The sequence below is a fragment of the Ceratotherium simum genome, chromosome 29 (genome assembly GCF_057802395.1).
Source record: "Ceratotherium simum simum isolate JZ-2026a chromosome 29, ASM5780239v1, whole genome shotgun sequence".
NCBI classification, from domain to species: Eukaryota; Metazoa; Chordata; class Mammalia; order Perissodactyla; family Rhinocerotidae; genus Ceratotherium; species Ceratotherium simum.
Genome location: NC_141928.1, coordinates 8,304,280 through 8,321,850, shown reverse-complemented (window position 1 = coordinate 8,321,850; position 17,571 = coordinate 8,304,280). Strand labels below are relative to the sequence as shown.

Below are 17,571 nucleotides of genomic sequence, written 5' to 3'. Positions count from 1 at the left end.
CGCCGGAAGTTGAAGGAAGTTTCCTGTGAGCTCGGCTTCCTCAACATGGCAGCGCCCTTGTCAGTGGAGGTGGAGTTCGGGTAAGTCACAGAGCTGGGGCGCCGTGGGGAGGGATTGAAGTCGTCGGGGCCGGAACTCCCCTCCCTCTGCCTTGGGGCCCGTCACAACCGAAACTCCGAGGCTCCCGGCGTCTTCCCTGAGCTACGCCACCCGCTTCGCGGAGTCTGAGAGGCTCGGTCTCCCTTGGCGACGAGGCCGTATGTCCGGGAATAGAGGCGCATGCCTGCGGGTGGAGGTGCGCTCGGGGCACTCCCCCGTGCTCTCTGCCCTGCCGGACTCAACAGGCGTGACGATTAGCAGGCGGCCTCCCTACTTTCTTTGCCAATCCCGTTTTGGACCAGGCCTGTGTGTCTGGCATCAGAGCTCTTAGAACCGAGAAGGACCTCACTTCACCCTCTGATTTCTTCCTTCGGGGAGCAGTTCCACTTATATGGTTCTTGGAGCCTTGTTTCTCATGGGATGTGTGGCGAAGACAGGACTCCTTTCTTCTCTGTCCCAAGCTTTGGCGATGTTACACAGACTTGAACTCCATTCAGGACATTCAGTAAACTTGCTGAGTGCCGTCTGCAGACCTTGAGTCAGGTGGAGCTAAGGGGATGAAGAAGATAGCGCAGCGGAGACTAGCCCTGACAGTACGGTATGCACAGGATGGAAAGTGCAGGAATTGGGGCACACACCAGTCGCTGAAGAAACACAGATCAGGGAGGAAGTCTACTCAAGCCACTGTTTTCTCCCCGCTACAAACAGAAGGTTTGTCATAATTTCAGGACTGAGAGGAACTGCAGAGCTTAGAGAGAAGGCAAAGAAACTGAGACCCTAAGAGCCAGTGGTATAATTTCCAGAGGAACATGGAAAAGCTGGGACTAGATTTGTGTGTGGGTAAGAGGAGATAAACAAGCCAAGGCTTATTGAAAGGAAAAGTCTGGGATGCGAATCTAAAACTTCTGCCCATAAATGCCTTTCCTTCCATTGGATGCCCCCAGTGTCTGTCATGTTTGCCTTTCACTGAGTAGTTCATTAATCAGTCATTTACTGAGTGCCTACCATGTGCCAGGCAGTGAGCCAGGCACTGAGGATACAACGATAAATAGAACTTTGTCTGTGCTCTCCAGTGTACAGCATTTCTCTCCCTTAGAAGGGGGTAGTCTCATGAATGTTAAGTGCATTTTAATTGATGATATTGTCTGGCCCCTTGGATCCAATTAGAACTATACTGGTCTGGCTTCCTGACTATTTGGCTTTACTCACCCATGGTCCAGTCATGACCCCCGTAGCTTGGTGGTTCTAGGAGGATCCCTGTTGCTTTGATAGGCCTCAGCAGAGCTGAGAAGGGAGAAGCTGCAGACTGCTTGTATTAAGCTTTATCTACAGCCAGCTTACTTTTCATTCTCACTGAGTCAGACATGGTGTTTGTTCACCAGAAACGTCTCTGTCTGCCAGGTACTAGGCTGGCAGCTGTAGGGAAGTCATATGGGGAAGATATGGTTCTTGCTCTCCAGAGTTCGCAGACTGGCTTAATTACCCCTTTTTTGGCCTGACCACCTCTGGCCTCAGCCTCCCTTACTCTCAAGAGCAATAGTGAGCCCCAGCAAGGCAGGTCAACATTCTTCTGCCCATCTACCCACCTCCTAACACCTCCACCCACCGCCACAGCGTCCCATGAGAATTGCAGCTTCTCGGGAAGCAAGAATGCCCGAGATGCATGCCAAACCCAGATTCTTTCTCTCTTTTTCTTTGTCTCAGTGCATATTTTTGCCCCTGGCCTTTCTTTCATTTCCCACGTCTCTTAGCACACTTCCTTCACCCTTCATTCTGAACCTGAGCAGATTTGCAAAGAAGCTGCCTTGCCCATCATTCTCTCCCTTTTGTGCCCAAAGGCCACCCTGATCCTTGAAGAGTCTAGGTTCGGACTTTGCCTGTTTCCCCTGAGCAGGTGTGGTCCTCTCAGCCCCACCGGCTCTGACAGGCTCTCTGGAAGTCCTCTCACACCTGTCTCCCTCTTGTCAGTGGGCAGTTCTGCCATCCTTTTTGTCTTACCTCCTGATCTGTCCTTAGCAGTGCATTTTCTCAGGTCACACAGGATTCAAAGTATGTAGTGCAAATGTGTTTTGTGTCCCTGCAGTCCAGATGTGAGATTCTGTCTTCTCCGTTGTCCTCCTTCCTGAGTCTGGGAGGTATTGGCAAAGGGTGGGAATGCCATTGAGAGAGATCAGAGAAGAAGTGGGAGATCTGGCCGTTTTCATTCATTCAGCAACTATTTCTTGGGTGTCTGCTGTTTGCCAGGCCCTGTTTTAGGCAGAGCTTGCATTCCAGCAGGTAGAGGGGAAATAAATAAACAAAAGTTTTAAACTATAATATAAAAAGATGAAGATAAACTAGAAGGAGTGAAAGCAGTTTTGGGAATGTCTATAGCAGTCATTGGTACCAACAAACACTACCACCAAGAATTGGGGAGTGGAGGGAAGATGAGGTATCTTAAGATGTAATGCCTTAATTGAGTTTGAATAGTAAATCCTGTAGGACATAAGAGAGTCTGGCTTTGGTTCTCTTCTGCGGCCGAGACAGGCCCCTTGCCTGCCTCTCTGAATCACTCCAGAGGCTGGACATGCATGCACCTTCCTCCTCGCCAGATGTGCTGACAGCAGAAGTGCCAAGCCCTCCCTTGGGGGCTAGTGAACCCAGCGGTGACAGGTCACCCTCTGAGCCAGACTGGTTCTCCCTTTATCCGCTTGTAAAGGGAAAAACAGCCTCAGCCTCCGAGCCTGGCACCACCAGGTTTGGCCACTCTGGGTTGTTTGCCTGGGTCCCAGTGCCTCCAGTTCCCGCCCCTCTTCTCTGACCCCCAACTTCTGAGCCCCTTGCCTGTCACCCTCCCCCACCCCAGCTGCTGCATGTGCCAACCCCCACCTAGGAGAGAACGAAGCTCTTGGAAGGGGATAAATGGAGGCTCTGTGCGGGCTTGCAGCTGAAATGGCCCTGTGCGCGGCCACAGATGGGCCTCCTCTCCCCCTCCACATTTCTGCATCAACAAAGCGTGACCTTGTTTGGATGACAGTCGCCCCATGTTTTCCCCATGACAATGCTTGCCTTGCCTTTGCCTCCCAGTGGACTGTCTCAGGACATCTCTGTTCTCTGAAATTCAGAAAGGGTGGTGGGGTGGGAGGCGTCGCATCCATCAAAAGTCTGTCAAGGCCTTCTCAGTTAAGACCCACGTGAAGTCTGAGATGGGAATCAGGAGACCCAGAGGGAGAAGCAGTGTGGGACACTGAAAGAGCCCTGGTATCCCCATCATAAGCCCTGGCTTCTGGACTTGGCTCTGAGTATCTCTGCTGTCCCAGCCTCCCCTTAGCCAGGTGTTGGCACACAGAAGTAAACCAAACTCTGCCTTCAAGGGGCTTTCTGACCTTTGGGGAATCTTAACTTTTTTCTGCCACAGCTGCTGGAGCTGAGCAGAAACCAGTTAAAATTCAAATCCTAGTTCAGCCACTGCCTATCTGACCTTGGCCAAGTCACTTAACCTCTCTGGGCCTCAGTCTGTTTCTCCATTGGGTGGAGTTAATAATGTCTGTCTCCCTCCCTCCTTCCCTGGGATGCCCTGAGGATGAAATGAGATGAAGAATGTTCTTGTAAATGGCAAAGTTGTTGCTAAGCCCAGTGGAGTCTCTTACCCTCCAGCACTGTGGTGTGCCCACCAGGCCAGCAGTGGTGGCACAAGCAGGGGCATTTCAAGCCCCCCCTGGCCAGAGGAAACCTCTAGACACACAGGGTCTCCAGTGTGCCTCATGGTGGCTTGTCAACATTTTCGCAGATGGAAAGACTGAAGTGTGAGAAGATGGAGTCATGTGCCCAAGGTCTTGTCGTTAGGCAGAGGTGGAGCCTGGCCCCCGTCTTGGGGCGACAGCTCCAAAGCCTGTGCTATGCACCTGGAAGCTAAGCCACTTCTTGAGAAAGCAGAGGAGTGAAAACAAGAATCTGCAGGTTTGGGTACTTGAATATTAGTAAAAATTGTTTGTATCCTACTCTACCACATCAGGAAATCATATTTGAGAATCAGTTACTGGTACCCAAAGTATTCTCAAACCTTGGTCTCTGCATCTCTTGGGCCTCTAGTGCCAGCCCCCTCCTCAGTTTTCAGTCTCAGCTAGGTGTTTGCAGGAGCTCACCTGGCTGTCTTTCTTTGGCCCCCCTTTGCAGAGGCGGCGCAGAGCTCCTGTTTGATGGCGTAAAGAAACATCAGGTCACCTTGCCTGGACAGGAGGAGCCATGTGAGTATGGGCTTTCTGAGCCCCGCTCTGGGGGCCCTTGGGCAGGAGTTGCTCTGCAGGGGTCACTCAGCCCCGTACAAGTGGGAATGGGTAGGATTTCCCTGGACAGTGGGGAGGGAGGAGAGAGAGGAAGAGAAGAACACCACGTACTCTCCCCCCATCCTCTCTGGGCTCAGCCAGCTTTGTTGGAGGGAGATGGCACAGCTTAGTCCTTAGAGTGTGGGTTCTGTATTCAGACAGACTTGAGTTTGAATCCCCTTAGAACCTTAGGCCAGTGAGCTCACCTTTCTGAACTTTATTTTATTTTATTTTTTGGTGAGGAAGATTGGCCCTTAGCTAAGATCTGTTGCCAATCTTCCTCTATTTTTTGTATATGGGACGCCACCACAGCATGGCTTGATGAGTGGTATGTGGGTCTGCTCCCAGGATCCGAACCCACGAACCCCAGGCTGCTGAAGTGGAGGGCACAAACTTAACCACTACACCACTGGGCCGGCCCCATTTTTTTTTCTATTTTGGTGAGGAAGATTGGCTCTGGGCTAACATCTGTTGCCAATCCTCCTCTTTTTGCTGAGGAAGATTAGCCCTGAGCTAACATCTGTGCCCATCTTCCTCTATTTTGTATATGGGATGCTGCCACACATGGCTTGATGAGCAGTGCGTATGTCCATGCCCAGGGTTCGAACCTATGAACCCCAGGCCGCCAAAGCGGAACATGCAAACTTAACCTCTATACCACTGGGCTGGCCCCTTTCTGAGCTTTAGTGTTCTTATCTGTGAAGTGGGGATGGCACTCCTTGCTAAAAGGAGTAAGCAAGCTATGCCATGCGTCTATTATTATTAGAAGGCAGCAGAGAGATGTCCTCATGAAGGTGGTAACCTTCATTGAGAATGGAACAATGCAGTTGGGCTTACATTATGGTAAGAGGATTTAGATGGGAAGAAAAGTAGCCAAAAAGGAGGCTGGAGGAGGGAGGTTGACTAAGGGAGACAGTGGGGTTTTTTCATTTGTTCATTCAGATACAGTCATGTGTTACTTAGTGATGGGGATACGTTCTGAGAAATGCGTCATTAGATGATTTCATCGTTGTGTGAATATCATAGAGTGACTTACACAAATCTAGATGGTATAGCCTACTACACATGTAGGCTATATGGTACTTATCTTATGGGGTTACTGTCATATATGTGGTCCGTCATGGACTGAAATGTTGTTATGCAGCGAATGACTGTACTTGTTCATCTTTCTTTAACAAACATATACCAGCACTGGAGAGACAGACACGAACGAGAACCAGTCCCTGCCTTCAAATTGGGCTGTTTTGAAGAGTTTACTTGTAGAGGTCCAGCTGGCTAAATATCAGAGTAGCCGAGAGGCAGGGGGCTGGATAGTGGAACTGTGGAGGTGCTTTGCAGCCCTGGCAGTGGATGCTGGCAAGAGCAGGAAGCTCAGGAACAGGCACCCATCTTACCTGAGGCTGAGATACTCCTGGGGAGAAGAGGAAATCAGTCGTATGAAGAGGCAGGGGAACGAGTTCCTGGAGGCAAGTAGTAGAAAGTGGTCAAGTGAGGTTTGGCAGGATTCCTCTGGAATGGGGCACGCATCTGCCAGGAATCAAACAATTATTGCCCAAGTTCACTGGCTCCCAAAGCTGCCTCTGACCCTCCCTTGGGTTGGAGAGCAGTCGCACAGGGTGGGTCTGTGTGCCACATTCAGAGGCTGGGGGACACTCAGCGAGGAACAGGACACTGACCTCTCGAGCGGAGGGTGGGCAGGAGGCTGGGGTTAAATGTCAGGATTATAGGATTAGGTGTGTCCCTGGTTGGGGAAGACCCAGGGTGATAAAGGTGACTGTTTCTTAGTTTGACAGATGGCCACACAGCCTTGGGAGGGAACAAGGGGCTCTCAGAAGAAGCCTCGCAAAGATTCAGCCTTAAGGACCTGGTCAGGAAGTTATTAAAATATCACAACTTATGATTTATTTCCCTCTGCACTTGCTTGACTTGAAAGTCCCCAAGTTTAATAATTCCTGCTTCTTTCATTCATCCATTGGCTGAATGCTTACCAAGTGCCAGGTATGGTAGTAAGTACTTTATTCTTTCCTGTAGTTGGCACATATTTTCTTTCTTTTTCTTTTCTTTGTGAGGAAGATCAGCCCTGAGCTAACATCCATGCCAATCCTCCTCTTTTTGCTGAGGAAGACCGGCTCTGAGCTAATATCTATTGCCAGTCCTCCTCCTTTTTATCCCCAAAGCCCCAGTAGATAGTTGTATGTCACAGTTGCACATCCTTCTAGTTGCTGTATGTGGGACGTGGCCTCAGCATGGGCGGAGAAGCGGTGCGTCAGTGCGCACCCGGGATCCGAAACCGGGCCGCCAGTAGCGGAGCGCGCGCACTTAACCTCTAAGCCACAGGGCCGGCCCAAGCACATATTTTCTTGAGTCTCTCCTTTGTGCCAGGCACTGTACTGGTTGCTGGGTATTCAGTGGTGAATACAGATGTGGTTCTTGCCCTAACAGAGCTTACAGTGTGATGGAAGGGGAGCCAGGCAGTAAACAAGTAAACACACACGTATAACTGTATAACTGTACAAGTGGTAGTGAGTGGCACGAGGAGAACAAAAAGGTGCTCTGAAGGAGGTGGTGAGTGCAGGCCTCTTTAAGGAGGTGACTTTGAGGCTAAGGCCTGAAGGATGAGAAGAAGCCAGCCTAATAAATTGTGGGGAGAGCAGAGGTGCCTGGGGTCCATTCCCAGCAAAGGGGGCGGCACTTGTGACGGCCCTCTGGGCAAAAGGCCTCAGGGTGGTCAAGGAACTGAAGAGGGGCCAGTGTCTTAAGGGGCACAGGCTGAGTTTGGCATGGGAAAACAAAGCCCCAGTTGGTTGTGCAAATAACTGTAACAAATTCCTACATGTTATTATTCCCATTTTAAAAAGTGGAAATGCAAACTCAGAGATGTCAGGGGTCTCACCGCAAGTCATCCAGTTATTTAAATGGCAGAGCTGTGATTCAGAATCAGATTTCAGAGTCTCCAGAGGCCTTGCATGGTGCCACTAACCCATCACCATTTATCCCAAGAAGTTCCCTGAATCACGTAACATCTCACACCTGCAATGTATTGTCTGGTTTTTACACTTTGGTTCATTCATTCGTGCCTTCAACAGCTATTTATTTCGATTTTCGTAATGACCCCAGTCGATATTATCTATCATCAAGGAAATCAAACCTCAGAGAGAAAAAGAGAGTAACCTGTCCAGAATTACTCAAGTAGGGAGGCTGGGGCTCAGATCCAGGTTTTTGAGCCCTCATCCTCCCTCTGCTGCTTAGGGGGTAGGTGGGGGCCTGTCTTCCCCTCTCTGGGATGAAAGAAAAGGAAGCAGAGGAGGAAGCCGAATGTCCCCTTTGCTCAGTCTTTGGGCCCTTGGCTGTGGATCTCTACCTCTGCTTCCCATTTTTGCCCTGCTGTGCCCAGAGGCATAGGTCACATTGCAGCCACAGAGCCGGTTGGCAGCTTCCAGGCTTTACCCTGGCGCACGGGAGCCCAGCGGGAAGGCAGGGGCCTGGTGCCACTGGGGAGAGTCTTACCCTTCCCCCAAGCTTGTGCCCAGATCTGTTGTCTGGCAGCCTTCCCAGCCCAGGGACTGCCACTTGGCCAAGCAGGTCTTGGAGACTCTGGCAGAGAAAATAGCAGCCATGAGATTATGGAGTGTGACAAGTCTTACAAATAAGGGGACTCCAGGGCCCTGGCTTCTGGGCCAGGGGAGAGTTTCCAACCGGGCCAACTTGGAAGAAGATGATGGCCAAGGCCAAAGGGGCTGAGACTGCAAGAGAGGAGGCCTGGCAGTGTACAATTGCAAGTCGGTTATTTCTGCAGGCCTCTTTTTTCCTATCTGTAAAACGGAAGGTTGGGCAAGATTTAATCCATTTTTTTTTTTTTTTTGCGAGGAAGATCAGTCCTGAGCTAACATCCAGTGCCAATCCTCCTCTTTTTTGCTGAGGAACATTGGCTCTGGGCTAACCTCTGTGCCCATCTTCCTCTACTTTATATGGAACGCCGCCACAGCATGGCTTGACAAGCGGTGCATCGGTGCCTGCCCGGGATCCGAACCTTCGAACCCCGGGCTGCTGAAGCAGAGTGCACGCACTTAACTGCTGCGCCACCAGGCCGGCTCTAGATTTAGTCTTTATTGAGCTGGTTATCTATTTGACATCCCCAGTTTAGAAAAGTTGCTTCCGGATCTAAGTATACAATTCTGTGAAGCAGGATGCGCTGATCCAGTGAGAAGTTGTGCGTATAGGGGGACGTCTTAAGAGCCATCTCCACGGAACAGGCCATCTCCTTGGTTGGCGGGAATTGGTAGGCACCCACCAGCTTTGGGCTTGTGGCCACTGGGAGCTGGTTTTTAGGTGTCAGGGATCCCCTCAACTCGAGGCTTCCAACCCGTGGTTGGTCAGCGGTCTGGAGCGAACCCAGAACATCGCGAGTCAGACTGTCCCAGTGTGTTCAATTACCTGCGCCGGCCCCCAGGAGGATACATGTCTGCCGCATCTTTCCCTGCCCCTCTTCCTCTGCCCTGCCATTGTGCCCCTTGGCTGGCTCCTCTCACGTTAAAGGTGGCTGGTAAGGGAGGGCAGGAGCTGGAGGGAGCTCCCGGGAGCTTTAAACTGCTTAGCATGCGTTTCACAGCCTCTCTGGGGCCAGCTGTTCCTTTCTCTGCTCTGGGGCCTGTTTGCTGATCCCCTCCCCACTGCCCTCCTCTCGCCCCACCCCTCCCAGTCCCTGTGCAAAATTGCTTTTGAAAAGATCCACTTTCTGCTTAATTAAACAATGAGGAGCGTCCCAGCACACATCTGTAAACCTCCTTCTGAGGCCAGTTTAGCCCACAAACTGCTCCTTTCTTACCCCCATTCACTTGTAAATGGACCCTCTGATGTTCCCTCTACCCTCTCTTCTCGTTTACTCCCCCCATTGCAGCTCATTCTTCTCCCTTTTCAACTAGGGCCTGGAGTGGGCTCCCAGAAGAGCCCTGTCTTGGAGCCTGGTGGACTTGGTGGGGACAGGAGCGGTTTAACCTGTGGAAGCTAAGATTTAGGGGACCCATCTCCCTCAAATCTGAATGGTGTGGGAAGAGGGCCCCCATGGACCAACCAGGCTCAGTGGGTAGGAGTAACCAGAAGACAGATTTCTGCTTGGAAGAAAAGTTCTCCCTGGAGGTGTTCAAAGAGAGGCTGGATGAGGGTCTGTTGCAGCTGGCTTCAATATCAGATAAGACCTTGAGATTATTCTTTTTCAGCCCAAGAATCTAGGATTGACACCACTGGGGACCCTGCCACGGTGGGTGGTCAGTGTCCCCAGACAAGGACAAGTCCACCGAGATGATAGGGATTCTGCTGGGAGCCTCTGTAGGTACTCTCTAAGAGGGATACGCATGGCTTTGCCAGCAGCCTTTAGGAGAAGGACCTGGCAGCCCAGAGGATAAGGAATCCTAAGTCCCTGTGGGCAAATGTACCTTTGTCCTGTGAGTTTGATGCTATGCTGGGCCTGCTGCTGGCGTTATGCCTGACTCCTCACAGCCACTTTGGAGTTTGGATTATTATCCCTAGTTGTCAAAGGATGACACTGAGACTTAGAGAGGGGAAGTGACTTCCTACCCCAGGCCACCAGCACACAGCCCAGGGCCTTCCAGCTCCAGAATCTGAACTCTTAACCAGGCCACCACAGAGCAGCGGCTCCCATCACTTGCTCTTCCTCAAATGGGCAGGCCAAGTCCCAGGGTGTCCTGCACTGGAAACCTTGTGTTAGGGTGCTCATCTCCCTCCTCTGGTGCTGCGTGCCCGGGGCCAGTCTGGCCTCCAGCACCACAGCCTTGGAATGTGGTTCCTTCCACTTTGTTGTCCTGGGAGCATTTTAGGGGTCTGAACATCTAAAATGGAGGGAAGGCCAGTGTCTGGGGCCCCCTCACCACTCTCCCAATCCCACCATTCCCTCATTCCCTCTCCAGCTTCTGATGGAAAGGTAGTGGACCCCACAGAAAACCCCAGCCAGCCCCAGCACTGTCTGATTAATGGTTGACTCTACCCCATCCTCCAAAGCTGTCTGAGCATATCCCCAGGGTGCCAGGGTTCTGCTGCTAGGCCATGAGCCTCCCTGTCCCCGTTCTGGGCCGGAAACAGCAGGTGAGGGCGGGCTGGGCTGAGGCCACTGCTGCCACCACTCTCCCTGTAATAAAATCTGTGAGCACTACAGAGGTGTGTGCTGGTGTGCCATGGGCTCACCAGCCTCCCACTCTGGCTAGCTGAGGAAGGTAGAGGTAAAGATACTGGTGAGTGTGGCATGCCACTATCGGTCAGGGAAATACAGAACCTGGTGAGGATTGGGGGGTGGGGGCACAGGGATTAGTTGGGGGCCCTCAGCCCGGCCCAGCCCAGTCTAGCCCCCTCCTGCCAGCCACTGACCTCACCAGCCTGGTTGTTGCACTCCAGGGGCCGCGCAGATGGTGCCAGGGCCGGGTACGTGTCCTGGAGCCAGGCCAGCGTAGTCTTGTTGGGGCGGAACTCTGGTGTCTTCTCGGGGCGTCAAGAGAGGTAGAAGGGTGCAGGTTCTTCCTCTGAATCATAGAAGAATCACAGCATTGACGTGGGCATTCTTACCATTCCCATTTTACAGAGAGGAAAGCTCAGAGGACTCCTTAGCCAAGGTCATGTAACTGGCAAGTGGTGGAGTGGACCTCAGAACCAGGCCTGAGTCCCTGTTCTGAACCAGTCTTCCCTCCACAGTTGTCCATGGGCTTGGCAAACATCTCAAGGGTGTTTTGTGTGTGAGGTTCTGTGCTGTGTACTGTGGCCGGTGCCAGGTCCTCAGAACACACTCGAGTAATGGTAATGCCGTGCGTTTCAGCCATTTCTTGATACACGTGTCAGGGCAGAGAAACATGGGCACACAGGCCCGGGTAATGTGGGTTCCAGGCCCGCAGAGCACACACTTGGTAAATGCCGCTGGGGTTCACAAGGAGGCAGAGGCCTCTTCCTGAGCAGGCCCCTTCTCAAGGCCCACCCATGCCCTGCATAATCTGGCCCCTGGCTCCTGCCCTGGGCTCATCCCGTGCTGATCTTCTTGCCTTCTCTGTTCTGTTACCTTGAACCTGCCAATTCCATCCTGCCTTAGGTCTTCCCATATGTTCTTCCTTCTGCCTGGAATGCTCCCCCATCCCACCCCACTCATCCTTCAGGCCTCAGCTTCAATGTTAGCTTCCTCAGAAGAGCTTTTCCTGATCCTGCACAAAGGAGATAGCATTTGTCACAACTAATTAAATAAGTAATGTCTGTCTTCCCTGCTGGCCTATTAGCTCCCTAAGGGTAGGCTCGGTGCCCGTGTTGCTCGCCGCCATTTCCCTAGCACCTGGCATGTAGTAGTTGCTCAGTAAATGTTTGTCTTGTGAATGAATGCATGGGATCCCAGGAGGGAAACACTGTCAGTCGGAGAAGGAAGGCAGGACATAGGGGGAAGGTGAAAGGGAGATTCCCCAGAGCCATCCCCAAGCCACCAGTCCCTGACTCTGCTTAACCCTTCCTCCTCCCCTGGGCGCCTTTGGAAGCCAACCATCTGGCTTGGAGACTATTTGCATATTGTCTGGGCCTTAGCAAGCCTAGCAAGATGTCCCTGGGGGTGTGTTTCAGGCCAGGCCGAGTGCCCCTTGTAGCCTGCGAAGGGAGCTGCGAGTTCCACCTCTCCCCACCCCCAAATCCAGGCATAGGGGAACAATACGGGTGGTGATGCGGTGGCCTCACCATGGTAACAGGCTATCAAGAATGTGGGCCAGCCTGGGGGCTGGGGGGGCAGAGGAGGGAAGGAATGACCTCAGCAAAGAGGAGCATCATGATAAATGAGCCAGCACTGCAGCATACTCACCCCCCAGCCCACCCCTCTGGGACTCCATGATGGTGCCATCACTTGGATGACCTCGACATGACCAGTAGCCCTCCTCCCTCCCCCCAGCCTATCCAGAGTGGAGCGCAAGTCCCCTCTTTTTGGAGGGAGCCAGAGCTGTTACCCACCTGGATCCTGGTTCTGCACAGGCCAGCCAGGGTTGTAGTGGTGCAGCTGGTGGCCCTCAGGACAGGCACTGCCCAATCCCTCTCAGTGCCTCCGCATACACAGGCACAACCCCGCCCGCCAGGGCTGGCTGATGGATGTGTCAGACCCCGGCGGCTCTATCGAGCGGCCACAAGATGTATGGGCTGGCGGCCCACCAGACAGTGGCAAGATGGAGGCCAAGGGGAAACCTCTGAAACCCAGACCTCAGGGAGGAACCCGGCCAGGAGTCCACATGGGTTACAGCTAGTTGGAGGCAACACTGCCCATCCTCTGCCCACTCCAGGGACCATGAGGACTCCGATCTGCTTTGTTTAAAAGTAGGAATTGAAATTGAAAAGCGGCAGTCTCGGTCCGTGAACACTGCCTGTGGCCCCGTGCTCTGCTGGCATACGATCCAGGGCAGTTGGCACGGAGCAGAGTGAACCAGTCTATCCCGAGCGTGGCCTGCCTGCCTCTCGGAAGCGTGGCTTGCAGGCCAGTGAGAAGTGGCTTAAAACCCTGCCCAAGGCTGGTGCTGTGAGTGTGACATGCTGCTGGGCCTAGATGGGGACGGAGCTAAACCTGTCATTGTCCAGGCAGCCTTTCCCTCACCTCCATGCCAGGACCCTGAGTCTAGGCAGGGAAACCGTTCTCCAGCTTAGCCCCTGAGCTTTGTCTTGGGCATGGGTCCAGGACAACAGACCCCTCTGAGATACTGATTCAGGATGGGGGTGGCTAGCCCCAAGGCCCCTACTGGCTTCCCAGAGACTAGTTGTCTCCCCAGGACCTTCGGTCCTCAAGTTGCCTCAGGGAGAGAAAGAACTCCTGCGGCCTCAGGAGATGGTCTATTTGAAGGGTGGATAGTTGAGAGCCATGGGCTTCAAGGAGTTTGTCAAGCTAGGTTTCAGGGTGCTGTGGCCTGGGACCCTGCTCCTAGGAACAGAGAGGTGACCCTGGGGACAGGTGGCTCTGAGCCTCCATGTGATGTGCAGAGAGCTTGGTGGCTGTCCCAGAACCACAAAGAGGCAGATCTCAGTGTCCAGCTGAGCAGGAGAGGCCCTCTTGACCCTGAACCTCTTGCGTCTTCAAGGTGGCTGCTACCCGCCTAGGGGGCTCTGTGCAGGGGGAGTAAAGGGGCAGTGATTTGTCAGCTTCTCTGGCTAGTGCAAGATCCCTCTCTCCTTCTGCCAGAGGAAATTAGGTGAAGTTATCGGCTCCGCAATTGTTTTTCTTCCCTCACAAAGGGAAATATATGCAGACCCCTCCAAGAGCAAAGCCGAATCCTCCCCTTCTGGGACTGGCTGGAGAGATAAAGATGGTGGGGCACTTCGAGGCCCTCTCAGAAGCCTATCCGTGGCAATTTCAGACCATCTTCCAGGACTTATGACAGTCCCTCCTGCTGTCTACCTTGAATCCCCCTTCCCTCTTCTTCAAGCCGTCAGCAGTGCCAGGTGCCACTTTCTCTGAAGACCTCTCTGGCAGGTCACTGGCCTCTCCTAACCCATCTCCTCACCTTGGGAATCCACAAGTTCAAGGGCCATGACAACTTGGTCTAAAAGAGGCCCTTTGAGCCCCACGTTCACTTCCTTCTGGTCTAGACATGGCTCTGGAGACCAGGAATCATTTGGGTTTGACAACAGTTTGTTCTGTGCCTTCCTCTGCAGGGGACATCCGGAATCTCCTTGTCTGGATCAAGAAGAATTTGCTAAAAGAGCGGCCAGAGTTGTTCATCCAGGGAGACAGCGTGTGAGTCCCTTGCGTCCCTTCCATAAGGAGGGCGGGTGGACAGAAGGAAGTTTGAGCCCCTGGCCTGGGTTCAACCACAGCCTCTCCAGTCCCATTCTCTTCCTTATCCTCCCCTTCTTGGAGGAAAGAGCTGCTATCCAGCTCTGTCATAGGTTTATTTTCAGTTTTCTTTTTACACACTGGACTGTTGGGGATTTTTTAAAAGCCCAGGTCAAAAGACTGATAAATTTCTCAGAAAACTTCGTTGCCCCCTTCTGGTTCCTGCAAACATGCTGTGGAACCTTAGGTAAGTTATTTCACTACTCTGAGCCTCAGCTACTCTCTCCTTACAGAGAGTACTGAGAAAAAGATGCTGCCTAAAGTCCTTTCATCCCTCAACAGTCTAGGGCAGTTCTATCCCAATAGAACTTTCTGCAGTGATGGAAATGTTTTATATCTGTGCTGTCCAGTATGGTAGCTGCTAGGCACATGAGGCTGTTGAGCCCTTGAAATGTGGCTGGTGTGACTGAGGAACTAAATGTTCAGTTTTATTTCATCGTAATTTAAATTTAAATAGCAAATGTGGCTAGTAGATACCCTTTTGGACAGCGCAGGTCTAGGATTCCAGGATGTCACTGTGCCTGTGTGTACATGCACGCATGTGTGCACATGCACGCACGCACATGTGCTCACTGGGGACCCCCCTCCCCCCAGCCCAAAGCTTCTGTGCCTGTTCCAGGCCCAGCTCAGCCTCCTAGGAAAGGAGCCAGGTTCCATGTGCCAAGAAGTCACTTTACTTCTGCAGCAGGGCCAGCCTAATGTGTAAAGAGGCGGGCAGGGCACTTGTGGCACTCATTCATCTGCCTTGAAGCAGAGGTCACCAGCAGGCCCTGGGGGCTAGGGCTGCCCTCTAAGCCCTGGCTCAGGTCATGGTCCAGCAGTCATGGAGGCCACCCCCAAGGACAGCAGTGCCCCTTGGGCCGCTGCCAACAGGAACCAGGCTAAGGGGCCTGTCCAAATGTCAACCTAGCCTGCCTTATGCCAAGCAGGGCTGCCCTCTGGCACTCCGGTACTCGGGGCTCTGGCAGCCTTCCCTGATTCAGAGGAACCAGAGAGCCTCCCTTCCAGCACAGGCCTGTGGAAGGCTCAGGAGAGTGAGGTCAGACCCTGGAAAGTATGCTACTACCAGTGGTTACCATGACAAACCCTGGCAAGCAAGCCCCACACGCATGATCCCGTTACATCCTCGCACGGACCTTGAGGGGAAGGCACTGTAATTCACCCCATTTTCAGATGAGGAAACTGACACTCAGAGAAGCAAAATGCCCTGCCCGAGGCCTAGGAGGTGGTGCTGGAATGAGTACTTTTTCCATCTGGCCCCAAAGACCATGACTATCTGACCTGATTTCCTTTAGACTGGGACTGTCGCCTCTACTTCCTGGGACATCTTTAACCAGAACCTCAGGAAGAAAGGCTCCCACCACACTCTGCTGCAACCCAAATGTCTAAGCCTCTCCACCCCTGCTCCTGCCCACCTCCCACCCATCACTCCCTGCTACTCACTGCCATCTTTCCCACAGGCGGCCAGGCATCCTGGTGCTGATTAACGATGCCGACTGGGAACTGCTGGTCAGTACCTCAGGGGCCCTCCCTCCCCCAACCCCTCCCCTCACTGCTTTAGTAGGAAAGCCTGGGGCCTCTCACCAGGCCCAAATAGGGTGGCTGGATAATCCTCTCTCCCACTTTGGTCTCCAGACTGGGGCTACTCAAGTCTCCCACCTCAAGTGAGGAAGGAGTGGGTAGCTGGGGGGAGTGGGGAGCTTTCCTCCATCCTGGAGATTTGCAAGTTAATGGATAGGGTACCCGTTTTTCTGCTAGATTCTGTCTTTCTCTCCCAAAGCAGCCAGGCCCCCACTCTTCCCCTCCCAACACCTAGGGAGAAACCTAGGGAAAATTGCCCCTGATGGTCTCCTCCCCATTTTTCTTCTGGACCAGGGTGAGCTGGACTACCAGCTTCAGGACCAGGACAGCGTCCTCTTCATATCCACGCTGCACGGCGGCTAAGGGCTCTCTGTGCCTGGGCCCCCTTGGGGTGGGGGGAAGAGAACAATCAGACATCCGCTTGGGCCCTGCTTCCAGATCTCCCTGTCCCCCTTGGCTGCTTTCTTCCCTGCTCTGTCCCCTGAGCTCCCTCCAGGCAGGGAAAAGAGGCCAGGTGCTAAAAATGAGCCTTTCTCAGGCACGTGAGCAGGGGAAGGCAGGCAGGCGCCTGAGCCTGGCACTTCCTCTCCCAACAGCCGAGGTGGGGGAGGGTGCCCCTGGTTTGTCAAGAGTGGAGGGGGCTTTGCAGCCGGGTGACCCAGCCACCTTCCCCTCCTTGTGTCTCAACCTAAACACTGAGTGACCGCTGACAAGACCTGCCAGCTCCTGGGCCGCAGTATCTTCATGGGGAAGACGAACGAACCTAAATAGCTGATGGGAGGCCCTTCCTTTCTCAAAGACTGAAGGAGTCTCTGCCTCAGTTTCCCCATCTGGACAGCAGAGGGCTCTGCCTGTCCCCCACTGATATCATTATGGAACCCCAGCTGAGGTCCCCTATTCAGTGCTGACCCCCTCCCCCCAGCCAGCAGCTGCTCTTCTAACCACTTCCCTCCTCCTGCTCCCCCCATCCCCAGCCCTTGACCCTGGCTGGCCTTCCCCCCATGGGCCACCAGATGGGCTCCTGAGACCCTCCCCCAGCAAAAGGCTGCCTACAGCTCATTCTGGAGAGAGAGAGGGAGTGGGCTGAACCTTGGACTGGCAAATAGAGGCCTAGGGGGGAGGGTCAGGTCAGTGTGCCTCAGTTTCCTCCTCAACAACAACTTAATATTTATAGTATCTGAAAACTGGGGTGATATTTGATGGCACAAATGTGTACTTTATGTCCCTTCCCACCTGCTGCAGGAAGCAGGATGGGGGCAGGCAGCACCTGGTAGGCAGGATGGTTCTCCCCTCCTCCCTCCATCCCTTCTGGAAGTCTTGGGGCCTCAGTGCCTGCAACAGCTGGCCTTGGGCAAATAAAAGACTAGGTTGTTTACTAGCCTTGCCTGGAGCTTCATCCTTAGAAACCAGTGGCACCCCACATCCCCCCAGCCGTGGTCTCTGGTCCATCCTCTCTGCACTCAGCTTAGGGCTCTCAGAGCTGCCCTTCACTGAAAAAGGGGACAGGGGTTGAAACCCAGACTGTCTGGTAGGGGGTGATCTGATAGGGCCATCTGGAGAAAGGGGTAGCAGAGCCAGTCTGTGCTGACCAGTCTGGGTCCCAGAACACTTCCGTACCCATCTGTCTGAGGCCAGGCTTTGTCCCACCAGCTGCAGCCCCAGAACCCAGGATGGGAGTGGCGTAGATAAGACTGCTGAGCCCCCCTTCCCATGACCTGGAGGAAAAGCTTTGTTTTCTGGAGGGAG

At 53.3% G+C, this 17,571-nt stretch overlaps 1 protein-coding gene across 1 annotated transcript; it reads left to right on the top strand.

The window, feature by feature from the left end:
* On the top strand, positions 1 to 17,203 carry URM1 (ubiquitin related modifier 1). The gene is made up of 5 exons (XM_004423519.3): positions 1 to 80; positions 4,255 to 4,325; positions 14,064 to 14,145; positions 15,705 to 15,753; positions 16,120 to 17,203. Exons 1-5 carry the CDS (start codon positions 46 to 48, stop codon positions 16,186 to 16,188), a joined length of 306 nt encoding a protein of 101 aa, XP_004423576.1. The 5' UTR covers positions 1 to 45; the 3' UTR covers positions 16,189 to 17,203.
* Positions 17,204 to 17,571: the final 368 nt, after the last annotated feature.

Excerpts from the sequence above, each read along its gene's own strand:
- URM1 (XM_004423519.3), top strand. The coding sequence starts at position 46 with ATGGCAGCGCCCTTGTCAGTGGAGGTGGAGTTCGG. Across the intron at positions 81-4,254 it reads TCAGTGGAGGTGGAGTTCGG|AGGCGGCGCAGAGCTCCTGT; the intron begins GTAAGTCACAGA and ends CCCCCTTTGCAG. Across the intron at positions 4,326-14,063 it reads GCCTGGACAGGAGGAGCCAT|GGGACATCCGGAATCTCCTT; the intron begins GTGAGTATGGGC and ends CTTCCTCTGCAG.